Consider the following 20922-nt stretch of genomic DNA (forward strand, 5'->3'; position numbering starts at 1 on the left):
CTATAAGTAAAAAATAATTTTTGGACGGACACTATCATTTACAGATTTTTACTATGTTCAATCTGAATTTTCTTTAAAATAAAAAACATCTATATTGATTCTGACTGTTCTACATCCAACTCACAGGTTTATCATTACTTTGAGAAAAAATATTATTAATTTTCCCCTTTTAGAAGTGTAGTTATATGGTCATTTGTTCTGGAAATGTCATTTTCGAGCCTGAGACCTGAAAAACAGGCTTGTGGCTTAAAGGTGGGGTAGGTAAGTTTCAGAAACCGGCTCGAGTGCACTAAAATTTGAAAGTACACAGCCAAAAAGAATCCGCCCCTTCCTTCAGACTTCCTTACAGAGCACCTCCTCCAACACACATGAATTCGCACATGACGTCAGCAGACTGGTGAAAGTGGCTGCCTGTTGCTGGCGAGTAATGCACGCCCAATGAGGGCACGAGATACATTTGTGCGTGCACGAGATGGAAGGCTGACAGACAGGGTGGCAATCCAATCCGTTCGGCTAAACGGATTGGTTGTACTTTTTACAGTACTATGGCTTCCACAGATGACATTTTTTTATGGATTTTTTGTTAAAGCACTTAAGATATTCATTGCTATCGGGATGTTAAGAGCATTCCATGGAATATAACAAAAAGTGTATCTCGAGCCGGTTTCTCAAACTTACCTACCCCACCTTTAACAGGTCAACTTCTTCATATGTCTAATATTATAGTTGACTTTTCATTCAGGAAGTATGACACGCTGCGCTGTCAGTACGCTTGTCCATGTTTGTGATTGGTCGAATGCTCCAAATACCACCCCTTTCATGTGAACACGCACCTAACTATAGGACACGGCTGGTTTGAGCGATCCACTTGATAATCCGCGTCGTAGGACCATTTAGCGAGAGTGTGTGTGTTTTGGATTAGGCCAACCGGCTAACTCAAACATATCCAGGTTAGGTTGAACCGGCTTCGTAGTACAGACCTCTGGTGCAGTCACAGCAAACCACACACAGCAAACAGGTCACTCATGCGTGCTCCCCGGTGCTCTTCACCACAAAAAACCGTGAGGGTGACTAGCCCCCCCCCCAATGACCGGCAATCAGCTCGACTAAAAATAAAAACAAACAACTGAAACAAGGTTAAACAAAAATGATCCCAGTTGGTTAAGTACTGATAAACAGGAAAAGTATAAGTTTAAGACAAATGCAAAACTAAGCAAAACAACATTTGTTAACGACATAAACAAAAATAACTAAGTCAAGAGAACAAAACAGCAGCAGGTGAACCTAAAAGCAATAGTTAAATGAAGGTTACAAATGGCTCTCCATGTGGCATACAAACAATTCAGGTTCTGCCCTACTCACCACAGGATGAGGTTTTAGAACCTTGCTGAGCTTCAGGAATCTGCAAGGAAGCAGCAAGTAAGCATAAAATACTAGAAGAAACGAGACAAAGTATCCTACATTTTAGTTATGCTGCATCTGTACCACCGACCATGAAAGGAGAGCCAAGGGACCCAGGTGCCTTTTATACCCTGCTCTAATGAGGGGGGTGTTTGGGGGAGGAGTCAGGCCTTGAGTTGCCTTCAGGAGCACTACTCACTACAGTGGCATGCCTGAAGATTAGGGAGTCATTTTCAGCACGGTGTGTAAGCAGAGAGAAAATAAAGTGGTTTCTGCTGAGGTCTGTAATGGACCTGTAGGCATTGAAAATAAATGATCATGCTGCCCTTTCACAATTGGAGACTCTGTTTGTTCTGTCATTAATTTTAAACATGAACTGAGACAGACAATTAAAACACTGAAATCCTGTCTTGAGGTATTCAGTTTTATGTTGGTTTGTTGTGGGAAGGTCAATGTTTTATCTGATAAATCTAAAGATAAGAGTGAAAGATACATTTGAGATCAGACTTGTATATCATTTATTACAAAATTATGTTATTTTTTTTTAAATAAATGATGTTGGTGAAAGACCTATACAATTTTTGGGATCACATCTTTATTTATTACAATCAATGGGCTGCAAGTTATTTGCTGGAAAATAAATGTGAGAGATGTGAAAAAGCTGACATGGGTGTGCATCTCAAAGTGAAACATCTAAAACATCTACTTTTTAAAAATATAGATCTTATGACTGATAGACAAACGTGGTAGAAGCCTGTAAGCCTGGTCCTGCATGTGTTGAATTTGACATGTGGAAGATGTCTCTTATGTATCCCTCTGGAGAGATCTAAACAGCTTTGACTATGCGTTATCACCAAAGTGCCACAACAACCTTTTGTGAGACTGTTAGTGATTAAAGCCTAAAAAAAGTGTGATATAAGATATTGCCCCAAATTACGTATCTAATGACCTACGTTTGCAATAATGTTCTATCATGGTACAGCTTTGCACCCTGATCATTGAAAAATGTTTTCCCTTTAAACTCGTCAAATTCATGACTTGACTTACCACTGTAAAATTCAATAGCAGCCGGGTTCTGTGAAGGCATTTCATTTAGTGGTAAAGCACTTTAAAATAAGATTTACAACATGTATCATTATCATTAACTTCTCCAATGTCAATTATTTTTATATGGGGAATAAACAGTATTAAAAAAATATATTTTGCTTAACGAATCTTTTCTTCTTTCCCTTTTTTCTCTCCCGTCTTTCTGCATCACAGATGTATGTTTGTGTCTGTGCCCTGTGTTAAGAATGCATTGATCATGAATGTGACAACATACTCAATATTGGTGCACGCCCCCTTTACCGATTTTATAGATCGATGCTTGATCATGTGTATCTAAAAACCGCCAGCCCTCAGTTCTCTGCTCTCCTTTCATGAACAACTCAAATAAATCAATGTACCACACCATCAAAGGCCTATCTGTACTGTAACAGGGGGTTACGTATTGTAACCCTAGTTATATAAGCACAGGCGGAGCCCTCTACTGGACTCTATGGGTACTACTCTATCATGCTGTGCGTGCTTTCACCTACTGAGTTTAGGTAAACGTAGCCGGCCAATTGGGGCGAGCCTACCTGAATGCGTGCGCAGGCCCACAGTATATAAAGGCGGCTACACCCGCCGCCCACTATCCTATACACTCTTCAGCGTGCGGACTAGGCGGAAAGACAGGGCCCCCAGGTAGAGGGCTCCGTCTGTGCTTATATAACTAGGGTTACAATACGTAACCCCCTGTTATATTTCACACAGGCTATACACGCCCTGTCATCCAACAACATCGACCCACCACACCGTCCCTGACCGGCTTTTGGCTAACATCCATTGCATCCCCACTTTCTCCCATCCGGTTGTAACCGTAGAGAAGTCGGGGCCGCAATTTGGATAAGGCACACTCACACACGCTTACCTCGTGTAGAGTGTGCATGGAAAAGATCTGTGCGGAGACTCCGTCTGGAGCCTACCGCGCACCATGTTTCCCAGGTCCCTCAGGAGCATGGGAAAACATAAGTGCACCACGTCCCCCACATTCACACACGCTCCGTGTAGAGTGGGCATGGACAATAGTGAGGAAGGCTCTCCCAGCCTGCCTCCAGCCCTGTATGGGGCTGATTGTGCACCATGTCTCCCAAGTCCCTCAGGAGCATGGGAAAACACAAGTGCTTTATGTCATGGGGGGGGTCAGACACCTGCTGACCCACAGCCACCCCCCCTCTCACCAGTCATGCGTTGCCTCGGCAAGCACAGACGACGAGAAGGAGCCAGACATGTCCAGGAGATAACATTTTATGAAGGAGCCTGGCGTAGACCAAGACGCAGACGTGCATATATCTTCTACACTCACGCTGCTGAATAAGGCTGTTTGACACAGCCACAGCCCGTGTAGAATGCGCACGGACCCCAGTGGGGAGGGCTCTCCCCGCCCGTCCATAGGCATGTGTAATGCACCCGCATAGCCATCCTGTTAGGCGCTTCTTGGAGAGAGCTTTTCTAGCCACACCATCCCCAAAGCACACAAACAGCTGTTCAGTGTGTCTAATGGCAGCCGTGCGCTCTACATAACATGCTAGCGCACGCACTGGGCAGAGGAGGTGCAATTTAGCCTCCCTGGCCTCAATATGGGGTGGAAGATTAAAGCCACCTAACTGAATAGCCCTTGACCTGAACGAACTCCTTAGGCTCTTAGGACTAAAGGAGGGGTTCGGTCTGAGTGTCGCCCCGCTACGGTCACCCCGGATCAAAAGGCAGCTTGGGTGCACCGACAGAGCGGTCAGCTCGGACACTCTTTTGGCCGAAGTCAAGGCAAGTAGCAATGCTGTCTTCCATGACAGTGCTTTCAGGGAGGAGAGCTCCAGGGGCTCAAATGGTTCTATGACCAGAGCCTCGAGCACCAACGGCAGGTCCCACTGTGGGGCGGAGGTGTGCACTACTGGGTGCTGCCTCCTGACCCCCTGCAAAAACCGCGACATAAGCGGCTGACTGAAGGCTGACCTGCCTCCAAATCCCTCATGGCAGGACGAAATGGCTGCTGCATACACCTTAATTGTGGAATGAGCCAGCCCCCTGTCCACCAGTATCTGTAAGTAGGTAAGAATAGAGCCCAGCGTGCATGACAGAGGCTCTAGACTCCTTCCTTCACACCATCGCCGGAATCCCGCCCACTTTGGCCTGTAACAGGCTGTGGTGGATTCTGCTCCTGCATGCTGCTTGGATAGTCTGAATAACGTTGTCAGACAGCCCCACCTGTCTCAGCCTGTCCCTCTCAGGAGCCAAGCCTGGAGAGGTTGGCCCAGAGTGGGTAACGCCCCTATTGCCCCTGCTTCCTGAGACAGCGCTCCCCAGACCTGAGGAATAGCCCAGGGCTGGCCCACCATCATCTGTGTTACCCCACGTACCACGGCGCCAGGCGGCGATCTGGGGCCACTAGGATGACTGACAGCTGCTCCCGCTTCACCCTATCCAGAAGGGGGGGGATAAGGTGCAGCGGTGGAAAGGCGTAAAGCAGCTTCCATGGCCATGGCTCGCGTCACCCCCAAGGGCGGATTGTCCCACCGGGCCAGGGAGAACCACAGGGCACAGTGGCTGTTGCGCCGATTGGCGAACAGGTCCACCTCTGCTCTCCCGAACTGAGTCCAGAACTGCTTCACCACCTCCGGGTGAAGCCTCCACTCGTCTGGCAGGGGTCCGCCTCTTGACATGAGGTCGGCCCCCCGTGTGCAGGGCCCTTAGAGACAACACAATCTGTGAAACCCACAACCACAGGTTCTCTGCCGCGGTCAACAAGGCTATTGAGCGGACTCCGCCTTGCCTGTTGATGTACGCCACTGTGGTGCGGTTGTCGCTCCACACTAGCACATGTTTGCCCTGTATTAAGGGTTTGAAGTGCTGTAGGACCAGCATCACTGCTTGCAGCTCCAGGAGGTTACTGTGCCGAGCCTCTGTCAGAGGCCAGCAACAACCTACAGCTCTCTCTAGGCACGTCCCCCCCTATCCTGTCACTGAAGCGTCTGTAAAGACTGTGATATAGGAGGTCACTTACCCCAGTGGAGCTCCCCTCCGCAGATTCTCTGGGGACCCCCAGAATCGGAGGTTGCTCTCTCCTGAGGGGGGGATGATCACCAGACGTCGTTTGTGTCTTGAGATCTAAACGAAGGCCGGTAAGCCACCTCTGTATGCGACGTGCATGCAGAAGTCCGAGTGGCACTACGGAGTGAGCAGCCGTCATGAGACCCAAAGTCTGCATGATGATCAAAGCTGTCACCGTCGCCCCCTGACACAGCCTGCAGACTGCCCGCAGCAGGGATGCCTGTCTGCTTTCTGACAGGGTGGCACGTAGTCTGCCTGCGGCACCGCCTCGGCCAGATCCTGGTCCCCCAAACACTCTAAGCAGAGGTGGTGGAGACCGGCGCCTGCGCTCAAACCAGGGCAGGTGCATGGCCGAGCTTCCAGTAATGGTGAGTCCATTTTTGCTTCTAATCTTCTAATCTTCGTGTGTTTAACTCTTCGGTTGTCAGCTCGTCTGAAGAGAAAAAGGATAGTGGGCGGCGGGTGTAGCCGCCTTTATATACTGTGGGCCTGCGCGCGCATTCAGGTAGGCTCGCCCCGATTGGCCGGCTACGTTTACGTAAACTCAGTAGGTGAAAGCACGCACAGCATGATAGAGAGTAGTACCCATAGAGTCCAGTAGAGGGCGGAGCCTGTGTGAAATATAACATCTTCATGTATCCAGAGGACTTCAGTGATGGAAGAGTCTGCACGCTCCTCTCTCCACTGATGTGATGAGATCCTGTAATGACTGGGGAGAAGCCTGCAGCTCAAAGTGAATGTTTCCTGGAGAACAGCATCAGATCAGCCGGAGGGACGAACCCTGGAGGGATCAGACCAAGACGACTAGACAGAGCGCACTCGAGTCAGCAGGGGAAAACCCTCAGAGTTTGAGTGAGCTTTCAGACAGAATGAGGTTGTTGAGGTATAACATACAGAGACATGTGTATTGTATATTGTATGACTCCATGTAATACTGTGTACCATATTGTTTGTATATGTAGCTGCGACTACTACTGTGTTCATTGTGTAGCGCTGTAGCACATGATTGTGATGTCACTACCTGGTATGACAGTTGGAGTCACGCCCCTTCTTGTTCAGTCCTCAAGTGTCTTGACCTGTGTGCATCTAATAAATAACGCCGAGATGAATGGCTAAACTTGAACTGCTGAGAATAGTCACCTTTCTGCTGCAGAGAGACAAAAGGTATAAGTCTAAATCTGCTAACAGGTTATAGGTACATACAGGAGGTAGAAAGAGAGAAAAACAACATTGTTGGGTTACACAGTTTATTAAAATGTGGTTACAGTTGACATATAGAAACATTAATACAAATAACAATAGATCCAACAATTCAAATATACAAAAAAGATACAAAGTCAATCCGATATACATCACCGGCCAAAAACTCTAGATGAAGGTTGATAGAATGTACTGTATGAAGTATAATAATTAAAGTGAAAGGTGTTGCTGCTGATGTAAGGGTGATAAACAACAAAGTTGGACCCTTTCCCTGTACACAGGTGTCATAAAAACATTTAATTCTCTGTTGCAAGGCTGCTTTTATGTGTCTGTCTGTGATTATCTAGTGTTCAAGGTATTTGTTTAACTAATGAAAGCCTTCACAGTGCTATTGAGAAACAAGTGAACAAATTGGAGCAATTTCAAGATGATCACATCAAGAGAGACTGAAAGGAGTTTCAATCATAAGCAGAACAATAGTTTCAATTGTACAGGCTTGGATCTATAATCTCCAGAACAATGTGCCAGGATTACCTAATGATAACGCTTTGAAAGGCATTTCACTGTGATCTCTTTGTGTTTTTCTCAATTCCAATTTTGTTGCGTCTGTTATTGTGATGGTCTCTACGTTAGCAGAGCTTTCACACTGCCGTCCTCTGGATCCGTTCTCTCCCAGCCCTGTCGAATGCGTGTGAGGCTGCGGTCCACACAGGGTAGGAGGAGCAGCAGCTTGAGCACAATCAACACAGAGGGCACCACCAGAGATAGGAGGTAGCCTGGAGGAGTGAACCATTTGTACGAATAGGGACGAAGGAACTTGTCCCAGCCGTACAGGTAAGTGTGAAAAGTACAGAAGAACACCGTCAGGTATCCCAGCTTGGACTAGAAGAGAGAAAAAACTGTTAGATAATCGCAGATTCACATATTTACAATATAAACAAAGAAGTCATTATTGTGTATTCTATAACACATAGGTGTGAGCAAGCTCTCTGATTGGTCAATAGGCGTGTTTGATTCCACGATCAAAGAACGGTCAAATAGAACGTGCCTTTTCACAACAAGTCAGTATCCCTCCGCGTCTGAGAAAAATGGTATACCCTTGGCCAGAAAAGCAAACTGCTTGCAAGGGTTGTGTGTACGCCTGTACTCCTGTACGCCTGTACGCCTGTACGCCTGTACTCCAGTACAGGCGTACGGACCTCGGCGCAAGCGCCTCGGTCCTGCCGCAGTACTGTCGTACCAATAATGACGTTAAAGAACGGCCTCTCGTGTATGATTGCTTAAATAGGCTCTAATCATTACAAAGACAAGCTTTTGACATACAAATCTGCTTTGAGCATAAGTGTTACGTACATTGATATCATTCAACCATTGTAGAAGGTGCATTACAGGCACGTAGATTCAGTCCACACAAATGATCTGAACCTAAGGACTGTGGGGACGGATGATGTATGCCTCCCAAATTACATTTGATGAATAACTTAACATTTAAAGCACTGCTCTAATTTGGGTTGGAGTAAAGGGAGGGTTGTGGAATGAGAAAATTAGCTTGGCATGACCCAGTTACATTTATGAATGCGATTGCTTCTTATAGTTTGGCTGATTTCATTTTTGATTGGTCAAAGTGGAAGAAGAGGTAAACTTCAAAAGAAAAATCTAAGGAATGATGGAAATATCCCCAACATGCTTTCAACAGATTAGTTCAAATTAGAAGTTATCCGACCCACTCTCACTGTTTTCCATTTGGGCAGAGAATCGTCCTCATCCGTCATAGCTTGAGTCTTGGCTAATGTACATGAGGTGATATTGTTGCGGATATTTTTTCTGCCTTTTTTCACAAACTTTAAAAGTCCAGTAGGTTCTCTGCACATGTACACACATTCACACCTATGTGTACTTCCAGTGGGCAAATTGTGTACGGATACACAACCTATTTAATATTATGAACATGTATCTCTGTGTTAACTGAATCATCAATCTGGTTGTAATTTGCAGCTTTTCAAGGGCACAGTGTAGAGGTGAGACAATCAGTTGTTTCAAATTATGTTTCCCAATGAGCTTGTTTAGTAATTTTATCAGGAGCTGATTCATGAAATATCATCAAAATGACTATAATAACCAACAAAGTGCTTGTTTTTCATTCATTCAATATTACTTTATGTGGACTGAGAGTGCATGTGAAATATCTTGGCTACAAAGGGTGTGAATTTTTTTTTAAATTAAAATAGTAGTGTAACATTTAAGTGCAAAGGCAATTTGAGAGTGTACCACACATGTACCTTTTTTAATTGTTTTGCTGATCAAGTTTTGAAGATGTGAACAGAATACAATAGCAGCATTTTCATTGTAGGTTTGCATCGGTTATTTAAAGATCTTGTAAAAACACTCAGCACAAACAAGGGAAAAGCTGTTTGGAAGATTACTTGGGTGACCATGGGGCCAGCACCAGTGGAAACTGTAATAAAAAAAACTGCATTCCTCCAGTTTAACCACCAGTATTTGTACTGTGCAAACAGGATGCAGAATTCAGCCAAATGTTGGCAGCTGTGAAGCATCCTGCACAGCAGCTGAAGCTCACACACTAACACATCCAGATAGCCACATATCATATGACTCGGACAGACATGCCAGTATCTACCTGTATGAAGCTGAACTCTCTCCAGCTGAGAGCATTGCTGACGGAGGGGAGAGAGCTTATTCCCAACAGGACATACAGGCCAAATCCCAGAATCCCCATAGAGTAGTAAGAGTCTGCACGCCAGGCCTTTGTGGTGTCAAATACTGACGTTCTGTTCTCCCTGATCTTAAAGGGGAAGTAAACAAGACAGAGAGATGTTTATAGTTGTACCGTTTCTGTACTAAAACAGAACAGCATCATGCAAAATCATCTGATGTTATTGTTGTATATTGTTGTTCTTTTTGATGCAAACACAAAGCTTTAGATTTATCAAACACACATATTTTATAGCTATAATATCTATGTCTTACCTGTGAGATGGTACTTGCAGTAATCCTGAATCTCACATAATATCTGTGGAAGATAGTGACACAAATATTTGGATAAAAGAAAGTAACCAGAACAAAAAACCAGGGTCTTCATATATTTAAAGACTACCTCTACGTTGAAGTTGTCATTATTTGTTTTGGTTTTACAACCAGAATGAGAAAGCACAATTTTCCGATATTTAATAAAAAGAGTATCAGTGTACACCTCTTACAGACCTTATGGGGATGATGAGAGTGTACAAAACATGTAGAAAAGCAAAGCCAAGTGCTATCAGTCCTAGCTGTTTCCTGCACAGCATCCAGCGATCCAACCAGTCAGGAAAACGCCTAAAACAAGCAAACTTTAAATTGTAGGATTGAAATATATTGGAAATAATATGATCGGGCACTGAATTACAGTTCACCCATCCTTATTGTATTCCTTACCTGTACTTGGTTCCTCTGTAGAGCTGAAGGAAGGCAGCTATGACACCAGGCAGGTAACACAGCGCCAGCATGATGAGAGACACAATGGGAAACACCTGAAATATGGATTAACACAGAAGTGGTTACTATGAGAACAACCTGCCCCACTAAAGGTTACTTTCAAGAACAAACACAAATTCACACACCAAACAGTCTTTACCTTGTTTGCCAGGGACACCATGATTCTGAAGGAGATGTCTTTCCCTTGTTCAACATACGTGTAAACAACATCTCTCATAAGTAAGTAGAAGAAGAAGAATGCGGTGAGGCCGACAGCCACGCGTAGAGGCAGCCTCCACTCTGGGAACAGCTGCAGAGGAAAGTCCTCCAGCTCTCCAGCCGCTGACAGAGACCCTTTATCCAGAGCAGCAAAGCCCAGTTTGGTGGCCATCTCTTCTACTGCCTGCTTTGCCTGGACACTGTTCCCACACAGGTACACCTGGAGCAATTCAAAACAACCCATGGCTTTTAAAAACACTTGAAATGCTCCTGTATGGGGCTCCTGAAGGGGACTCTTTAATCTTGCTGGGAGACTTCAACGCACATGTGGGCAATGATGGAGACACTTGGAGGGGCGTGATTGGGAGGAACGGCCCCCCTGATCTGAACCGGAGTGGTGGTTTGTTACTGGACTTCTGTGCTAGTCATGGATTGGCCATAACAAACACCATGTTCGAACATAAGGATGCTCATAAGTGTACGTGGTACCAGAGCACCCTAGGCAGAAGGTCCATGATCGATTTCGTTATCGTATCATCGGACCTGAGGCCGTATGTTTTGGACACTCGGGTAAAGAGAGGGGCGGAGTTGTCAACTGATCACCATCTGGTGGTGAGTTGGGTCGAGTGGCGGGGGAAGCCTCTGGATAGACCTGGTAAGCCCAAACGTGTAGTTCGGGTGAACTGGGAACGTCTGGAGGAGGCCCAAGTTCAGGAGGCCTTCAACTCACAACCTCCGGCGGAGCTTTTCGGGCATTCCTGTGGAGGTTGGGGACATTGAACCAGAGTGGTCGGTGTTCAAAGCCTCTATTGCCGAAGCCGCGGCGGGGAGCTGTGGTCTCAAGGTCCTAGGTGCCTCAAGGGGCGGTAACCCTCGAACCTCCTGGTGGACACCGGTGGTCAGGGAAGCCGTCCGACTGAAGAAGGAGGCCTTCAGGGATTTGTTATCCCGGGGGACTCCCGAGGCAGTTGCAAGGTACCGACAGGCCCGAAGGGCAGCAGCCTCATCCGTGGCCGAGGCAAAGCAGCGGGTGTGGGAGAAGTTCGGAGAAGACATGGAGAAGGACTTTCGGGCGGCACCAAAGTTGTTCTGGAAAACTGTCCGACACCTCAGGAGGGGGAAGCAGGGAACCATCCAAGCTGTGTACAGTAAGGATGGGACGTTGTTGACCTCAACTGATGGAGTGTTAGGGCGTTGGAAGGAACACTTTGAGGAACTCCTGAACCCGACAACTCCGCCCTCTATGTTAGAGGTAGAGCTGGAGTATGACGGGGGATCAACACCAATCTCCCGGGGGGAGGTCACTGAGGTCGTCAAACAACTCCACAGTGGCAAAGCCCCGGGGGTGGATGAGATCCGCCCGGAAATGCTGAAGGCTCTGGGTGTTGAGGGACTGTCATGGTTGACACGTCTCATCAACGTTGCGTGGAAGTCGGAAACAGTACCGAAGGAGTGGCAGACCGGGGTGGTGGTTCCCCTATTTAAAAAGGGGGATCAGAGGGTGTGTGCCAATTACAGAGGCATCACACTACTCAGCCTCCCCGGGAAAGTTTACTCTAAGGTACTCGAAAGGAGGGTCAGGCCGATTGTCGAACCTCAGATTGAGGAGGAACAATGCGGATTCCGTCCTGGTCGTGGAACGACGGATCAGCTTTTTACTCTCGCAAGGATCCTGGAGGGGGCCTGGGAGTACGCTTATCCGGTCTACATGTGTTTTGTAGACTTGGAGAAGGCGTATGACCGAGTTCCCAGGGAGTTACTGTGGGAGGTGCTGCGGGAGTATGGGGTGAGGGGGTCTCTACTCAGGGCCATCCAATCTCTGTACTCCCAAAGCGAGAGCTGTGTCCGGGTCCTCGGCAGTAAGTCGGACCCATTTCCGGTGAGGGTTGGCCTCCGCCAGGGCTGCGCTTTGTCACCAATCCTGTTTGTAATATACATGGATCGGATTTCGAGGCGTAGTCATGGGGGAGGGGGTCTGCAGTTCGGTGGACTAAGGATTGCACCACTGCTTTTTGCAGATGATGTGGTTCTAATGGCTTCATCGGTCTGCGACCTTCAGCACTCACTGGATCGGTTCGCAACCGAGTGTGAAGCGGCTGGGATGAGGATCAGCACCTCCAAATCTGAGGCCATGGTTCTCAGCAGGAAACCGATGGACTGTCCACTCCAGGTAGGGAATGAGTCCTTACCCCAAGTGAAGGAGTTCAAGTATCTCGGGGTCTTGTTCTCGAGTGAGGGAACAATGGAGCGTGAGATGGGCCGGAGAATCGGAGCAGCGGGAGCGGTACTGCAGTCGCTTTACCGCACCGTTGTGACGAAAAGGGAGCTGAGCCAGAAGGCAAAGCTCTCGGTCTTCCGGGCCATTTTCGTTCCTACCCTCACGTATGGTCATGAAGGATGGGTCATGACCGAAAGAACGAGATCGCGGATACAAGCGGCCGAGATGGGTTTTCTCCGCAGGGTGGCTGGTGTCTCCCTTAGGGATAAGGTGAGAAGTTCGGTCATCAGGGAGGGACTCGGAGTTGAGCCGCTCCTCCTTCGCGTCGAAAGGAGCCAGTTGAGGTGGTTCGGGCACCTAGTTAGGATGCCACCTGGGCGCCTCCCTAGGGAGGTGTTCCAGGCACGTCCAGCTGGGAAGAGACCAAGGGGTAGACCTAGGACCAGGTGGAGGGATTATATCTCTTCGCTGGCCTGGGAGCGCCTTGGGATCCCCCAGTCAGAGCTGGTTGATGTCGCCAGGGAAAAGAAAGTTTGGGGCTCTCTGCTGGAACTGCTACCCCCGCGACCCGACCACGGATAAGCGGGAGAAGATGGATGGATGGATGAAATGCCCCATGTAAGCAGTATATGTCTTTATTATTTCATGTTTATGCATTTGTTATTATGTATTTGCACACGCAATGATGAAAGGATGGTTTTGACTCCAGAGGATTAAACATAAAAGTACTTGGAGAAGCTTTCAAAATGAAATACTAAATTTAGCTGAATAAAGCAGGTAAAAACGAACAACAATTCTCAGTCAACACATGTGATCATGCAGATTGTGCTCCAAATACACCAACTCACACATACATAAACATACACCCCCACAACACACACACACACGTTTTTACAATCCTCTAGGATTGCACAACAAGATCAAAATGAAACCGAAAAATCCACATATGCTGCAGCTTTGCAGTACAGAGGGAGTGAGAAAAGCATGTGATGGCGAGCTTAGATCTAAGAGAGACTGTGGAGTTAATTGATTCAAGGATACATCAGAGATGGCATTCATAGCAAAGACACGAGGCTGGCGCCTCAGATTTGGCTTCTTTAACTTGGATTTAGTTTGATTCAAACTTCAAAATGAGTTAATAATATAATTTGGACTGAAATGGTTTCCGTTCTGAAAGAGACAATTCTTTTTAAGTTATTGTTCAACGCCCCACTGTGCGGACACATCCTACAATTATAAAATGCTTGTAGTTCTGCAGTGGGAAGAAGAACAATTTGAACAATAGTTTATATCCAAGATGAGACATGTCACAATCACAACAAATATTCCAGAAAAGCTGAAAAAAAGGAGCTTTTACAATTTTTGCAAGTGTTCAATCCACTACAAAATATTGTTTTAACAAATCAGTTGGAAACAACATCACATCACATTCACTACCTGTCTGTTGGCATCCGAGGGTCCGTTCTGCAGGGACCAGGCAGACAGGGTGTTAAAAGCCTTCACCACGTGAGCTCCAGGGATCAGCCTGGACAACAAACAACAAACTGTTTCGTTTGATGTGCCACCAGTTGTTGGTGATGCGAACCACATGATCCATGAGTTCCCAATATTTGAGGTAATTATATTACTGCCTGATTTCCCACTCACCTCTGCAGATACTCAGCATTGGACTCTGGGTATAGATTCTTCTTGAGGTTGTTGCTGACGTCCACCAGCACCTTCCAATCGATGTAAATAGCAGAGTGGATACAAAGTCAGAAATTGACCAACTGCTGTGTTAAACACAAGCATCTGACGGTACAATAAGTTACCTTCCCATTGAGCTGAGATGCAAGAGCCTCCAGGAAGTCATAGTTTTCTCTGTGAACACAAACAAACACCAGAGCGGCTGACATGGCTGCTGCCTCGTGGTTCATCGCCTGCACAACACACACAAACATTATTGTCATGCATGGCCATTTCATGATGAAAAGCACCTATTATTAATATTATTACATGCTCAGTTCACTGGTCATGCACATATCCCGCGACAGATTAACACAAATCACAGCAACATGTGCAGACAGACATGAACACACACTTTATCAGTGACCTTGATCAGCTCATATGACACTCAAAAACATTGTTTTATTCTTCCCAAGCCTGTCTATGCACTTTGACTTGTATCAACAAAGTTATTTGAGTTGGTTTAGGAGCATCATGCGACACATTTCCTGAAGGATCAGCTGTCGATTACAACCACTACAATCATCAAAAAGAAGTTGATCCAGACGTCATGCAATGTGTTGTACCTTAGTTCCCCGAGGCAAGGGGCCACAGCTGTTAGGTCTGCGGCTGCCATACATCACCCTGTAGCCACATTGGAGCAAACGCTGGCCCAGAGATCGCCCAAGGTCCCCAGTCCCAAAGATACACAGCAGCTTCTGCTCAGGGGCAGCTGTGGTGCCCAGGGGACACAGCAACACGCTCTCTGGCTTCACCTCCTTCGACACGCTGCTGTCAACCGACATGGCCACAGTCTGACACAAACAGTGATGATATCTCCTGTGGTTCTGACACAACAAAACGCTCCACCAACTTTTCTGTCAAAATGTTGAATGTGTCCAGGGTCAAGTCAGATGTAAGAAAATAATAGTCTTCAAAATAATAGCTCTTGTTGCTGCATCTGGAAAAAAGTGTCAGCAAATTAAGGGTCTGCCCCTCAAGCCAATGTGTCTGCTCTTCTAACTCATTACCCCAAAGACTGACAGATATTTCCAGCTTTAGTCAGTTTTGTATTGGCCCTTCCTCTCCCATTCCTCAGGGTGAGGTCAGTCCAAACTGGGAAACTCCATGGCAAAAGGTGGGAGGTATCTGTGTCGCTGCTGGCAGGGGGGTCAGGGAAAGTTTTCTCTGTACAGACTCTGTGTTTGTCGATAACTGTGTGTGTTTGTGGGAAGCTGGGAAATATTATGGCACAGTTGCAACTATGCCTTCTTCTCGAAAATCGTTGGATCAACTTTAGCAGATTGTGTAACATTGGAAAACCACACTTAAATCATTACAGCTTGGAGGATTTTCCAGGTTTCACCAAATCTCTACTATTACCACACACACTGAGAAACACACACATTTACTGGCAGTAAGTGAATGTCCTAGTTAGTGTGGGGACATAAATTGTACATCTAAAAAACAAAACATGCTGTGACTGGCACATTGTGACACAGATGTATTCAATTGTAGCTTATTTGATGTCAGTTGCTCCAAGACCAGTATAGCAGGTTTACACAGAATTAAAACTAAGCAATACAAATGAAAGTAAACCAGTGTCCTAGATAAGGTGCAATAACTTTAGGTTTTCGACCAACACTCTTTCCTGGACTATAGGTCACGGTTAGCAAACACAATGCGCTGGAATGCTCCCAACCCCCTCTTCTCTTCCGCTGCATGATCTCCATTAAATGAGCATAAAATGCACATGCCTAACCAAGTGCATAATTACTTTGACATGTGTGCAAAACAAATAACACACATTTTAATAGCAGGAGGGTATTTGCCTTGTGAAAGGAACCCAATCCCTATGATCAGTCACTGGTAGGCAGAAGAGGCACTCACTGATTTATGCAAGCAGGCAAACCCACAAATGACAGTCTAATCTTGAGTTGGCCCTGTGAGTAATTAATGTGCTTAGCCTGGTAACTGAAGTTGACCTCTGTGTGCAGCCCTTCCTTTTTTCCCAGAGGTCCAGAATAGCTCCAGTGTTCAGGGTTGAGGTGAACCGCGGCCTGCTGACCTGTCCTACACTGTAATTACTCCCCTCTGCTCTGCTGCTTCACTAAGTGGCCAGTGTGTGTTTATGTGAGTGCGTTTCTACACGTGACAAAATGTAATGGTGTTTTAATAGCACACACACACACATACACACACACATACACACACACACACACACGTAAGATAGTGTAATGAAATGTGTCGCTGATCTGGTTTCCTGGGCAGTAATTAGCCTGAGACATTAACAGCAATTATTCTGCAGTTTGGTAAACAATTAGTTTCTTACTCTTCCTTCCACGGATCCTAAAGCAAAAGTAAAGTGATGTTCATGAGATGAGGTCCTTGATAAACAAAGAATATCATGAGCCTTTGCTTCAGTAAATAAAAATATAAGCAACAAAAGAACATCTGACAGAGAAAGTGTTAAAGTTGAATGTAAATCTGGCAGGTCAGTGTTATTTATGCAGTTTGTTGTGGGGGTTTATTTGTTCCCACATTGAGTGGTCAGTTATAACTGACCCAGAGTTTCTTGCCCTCTGAAGCCAGGCTCAAAGATCATTCAACAACCGCCCATGCACTAAAGAACAGAGCCCGACCTCAGTGAGCGCTAGAGCTGCAGTCAAGTGCTCGTGAGCAACAAAACAAACAATCCAGCCTCAAACAGTGTGGGTGGTTTTCTGATCATCAAAACAAAACTGAATGAAAGCAGCAATCACATATCAAATGTCAAGTCTGGAAAAAGGCACTTTAAGGCAAGGGTGGTGATTGGACCATCCGGTATTCCCAGGCTATGGTCATTACCATGATTGGCTTTACACTATGCAATATCTGATTGTCTAAGCAAAACAGTGTGCATTAGAGCCACAAGTGTATGCTAATGAATTCTGGTGCATGAAATGAGCCTCACTGATACAGTTACATCCTGCTTTCTAGATCATTGTAGAACAATTATTGATTTTTTTGAATGCAGTGTGTTTTGTTTGGTAAAGTGCAGGGTTATTTGCTATCTTAAAAGCAGCTCTAACGCATGTGTACTTGTAACCATTGTGGAATTTAGACCTTAGAGAGCTGAAGAAGGGAAGGAGAAGTGATGTAGGTTTTCTACAGATATGGGGTTATCAGAGCAGATGCTCTTCAGGTAATGTATTATCAGATACATGAATAACTATAGCAATTATTCAGTGGAGAGAATGGTCGGGTGGGATGAATTATTAATTATCTACAGTGGAAAGATTTGTTGCAGAGTGTGATCTGATGTCAAAAAGAAAAGGGCCATGGCACAGAGAGGGGGAGGGAGTGTTAGAAGTCCTTCTAGAGAACGGCTGCACAGTACTGCAGGGGTGTAGTAGGTAGAAGTTGCTTGATCTGAGGTGTGACCAAGCAGAGGAGCTGCTGTGCCGCAGGGCAAAAAAGGAGAGCAAGACACATCCTGGTCTAAGGCAAGATGTTTGGTACATTGACTTTTCTCTCTTCTTGCTTCACCTCTTCATTCTCTTTTCTTGAGGCACCGAGTATCCTCATATGAGCCCCCTTAGCCATTCTTTTGAGGTCATGTTTTGGGTTTGCAGGCCATGACCTGACACAGCCAAAAAGGCCACATCTAAAAACTGCTTTTCTTAAGGCAGAAACATGAACGCTCCCGGCTGAAAAGCAACCCATGCACTCATCGTTTGCTCAGAAAATAGCTAAGCTGTCAAAGTCCTTTTAATTGTAGAGTGTTTAAATGAGTAACAGAAGAAAATAAAGTCCAGCTGGCTGGTTGGCAGCAGATGTGTCCTTTGTGAAACTTATCTTGGCTTTGGACAGTCAGGAACAGTGTTACAAGCTGTGCTTCTCTCTCTCGCTCACTCTCCCTCTGTTTTATTGTTGTGATCATTGTAAAGATTTACAGTGAAATCTCCCTACTGACCCCTGCTGCACAGGTGCTCAATGAATGGTCTGTAAAGTTAATGGGTCAGATCCAGTCTTCCCTTGTTACACACTTCACTCCACACACTCACACATGCATTACATCACTTCTCTCTTTCTCAGAGGCTCACACACATCTTCCCGTCTCTCGTTCTGTCTCTTACAATTCAGAGAGGCATCAGGACATGGTTTCAGCTTTATAGGGGCTCTAATCTCAGTGATAATAAAACCTGAATGAATCAGCGAGCAATAGTTCTGCGGTAAGACTGGTTTATGCAATATAACAGGGAACCTGAAGAATTGAGAATCTGTAAATGATGTGTATTTATTTCACAGTGTACACATTTGACACTGTTAGTTCTGTCCTTCAACACAAGAATGTTGTGCAGATGTAAAAAAATAGAAGCTTTAAAACGCCTTCACACACAGGTGTTGTCACCTATGTTGCTTGATTAGAGCTCCTCTCAGGAGTGTGTGGGTGTGTACTAACTGGGCTTGGCTGACATCTTTCTCACTCTACTGTCTTATTGCAACTGTTAGGGTATTAAATATGTCATAGTTATTAGCACATACATAGTTTGGTGATAATTGTCTTCATAGAGATGTGAAGGGGAAGGAGATATTTTAAGCACCATGAGGTGAAAGTGCCATTCATTTCTCTAGACAGCTTCATGCAATTCCTGGAGCACATAGCTTTGATCGACTAAAATCTCACCATTTTGTAGTATATTGACCCTTCTGGTTGACCCTTCTGGTAAGCTAAAACTTTCTTTTTTATTTAAAGCTGAAATAATTCAAGCTGTTGGTCATGACAACACTTTCTGTTTGTTACTATATTCAGAAGAGTCCCATGTTGCTTAAGTCACATGAGGACACCATTGAAATAACATTTTGAAATAGGAGCACATTTGCACAATTTTCAACTCTTATAGAACCACCCAACTTCAGCTTCACTTTTGTGGATGTGACGAACCTTAAACAAATACTGGATGAAACTCACTGAAATAATTATTTTTGTTAATTAAAAATATAATTAAATTATGGGTGCTTTTTTATTTTTTACTATTTATCTTTGCTTTTTTGCTGGGTAAAAGGAATCAGTTCTTAATCAGAATTATTTAACTCTTCTTCTTCTTCTTCTTCTTCTTCTTCTTCTTCTTCTTCTTCTTTCTTCTTCTTCTTCTTCTTCTTCTTCTTCTTCTTCTTCTTCTTCTTCTTCTTCTTCTTCTTCTTCTTCTTCTTCTTCTTCTTCTTCTTCTTCTTCTTCTTCTTCTTCTTCTTCTTCTTCTTCTTCTTCTTCTTCTTCTTCTTCTTCTTCTTCTTCTTCCTTAAAACAGATCACCAATTGTAGCATCCCATAAACCCCTCTGTTTCAGCCCTGTTTCAAAAGTGCTGATTCTGTGTCTGTTACTTTAGATGAAAATAAGGAGCCCCTCCCCACGATTGGCTAATAGTTACACAAGCCAAAAAAACATTATGACATCACAAAGTGGCCAAAATCTGATCAGCTCATTTTCAGACAGGTTTTTATATAAATGGATCAGGACAAAAAGTGAGAGAATCTTTTTTCCTGAAACTTTAAGAATCTCTTTACACAGAGGGGACGCATGTTTATGTATAAAAGACATGAAAAAGTGGATTTTGCATAATAGGTGACATTTAACTAAGACAAACTAAAAAGAGTTAAATTCACAATCCAATTTTTGTTGTTGCTTTAATTGTTTCCTAATTAGATGTCATTTGTCTGTGTTATGGTGACATATGGTTTTAGTTTTAGTATTCAGGGGGTATATAGCTTACAGTTAAAATAATGTGGCTTCCAAATCCATATTCAGAAACCTGGCATCAGTTTCATTTTATATTGTGGGACATTCTCTGTGTCAGAAACCATATGACTGTTACAGTACTAGATGCCCCAAAGCCCCTGAGAGGAATATCTATCTTGTAAATCCTGCTATGTGTAGCTCAGGCACTAGTTATTGATGAAACGCAGGAGTGCATCAGCGGCAGCAGTAACTATGGCAGCGCTAGTTACAAACTGAGCCATAAAGCAGCAGTACTAGCAGAGCAGGTGTGTAAGCAGGGCTTTTGACAGATTAAATACAATGACTTATTATATTAAAAAGGCTCAGTTATAGGGTCTATCATATGTGAGTGGCAGTGCACCTTAAGTTATCTACATCAAATTTCTTTGCAGGTTGTGCTCCACATATGCCATTTAAGATGTACTCTACTCTGTGCCTGTTGAATATAATTACAACAGACCTGTTCTGAAATGTCGTGACAATGGATATATATTTTAATATTTCACCCAAGAAATCGGTTGCACAACACACTTAAACAAGAAGTGAAACAAAACAAACGGAATCAGCATGCTGTGTTCAGCATTTTTGCACGGAGGATGTGCACGGTCATCATGTTTCTGTGATCGAAAATGAACATAACGGAATTGTTAACTAAACCTTTTGAGTGAATAGTTAAAAACAAACATTTAATTTAAAAATGGGTGATGGAAAAATCCTAAACCGCTGGCTGTGTGTGAGCAGTGCCTGGCACACATCTTCCATGCACCTGGGAATATCAGACTTCAGTGAGCTGTGCAGTAACTCTTCACTTCCCTCATGTTT

General features: G+C 44.8%; 1 protein-coding gene across 1 annotated transcript; it reads right to left on the bottom strand.

Annotated features, from left to right (window-relative positions):
* Positions 1 to 6759: 6759 nt before the first annotated feature.
* On the bottom strand, positions 6760 to 15447 carry LOC117554111 (metalloreductase STEAP4-like). Its single transcript, XM_034228366.1, has 10 exons — positions 14929 to 15447; positions 14449 to 14556; positions 14285 to 14355; positions 14075 to 14162; positions 10361 to 10639; positions 10162 to 10256; positions 9952 to 10062; positions 9718 to 9760; positions 9368 to 9532; positions 6760 to 7611 (listed from the first exon to the last, which is right to left on the bottom strand). Exons 1-10 carry the CDS (start codon positions 15145 to 15147, stop codon positions 7354 to 7356), a joined length of 1437 nt encoding a protein of 478 aa, XP_034084257.1. The 5' UTR covers positions 15148 to 15447; the 3' UTR covers positions 6760 to 7353.
* Positions 15448 to 20922: the final 5475 nt, after the last annotated feature.

This window comes from Gymnodraco acuticeps, unplaced genomic scaffold (assembly GCF_902827175.1).
Source record: "Gymnodraco acuticeps unplaced genomic scaffold, fGymAcu1.1, whole genome shotgun sequence".
Taxonomy (NCBI): Eukaryota; Metazoa; Chordata; class Actinopteri; order Perciformes; family Bathydraconidae; genus Gymnodraco; species Gymnodraco acuticeps.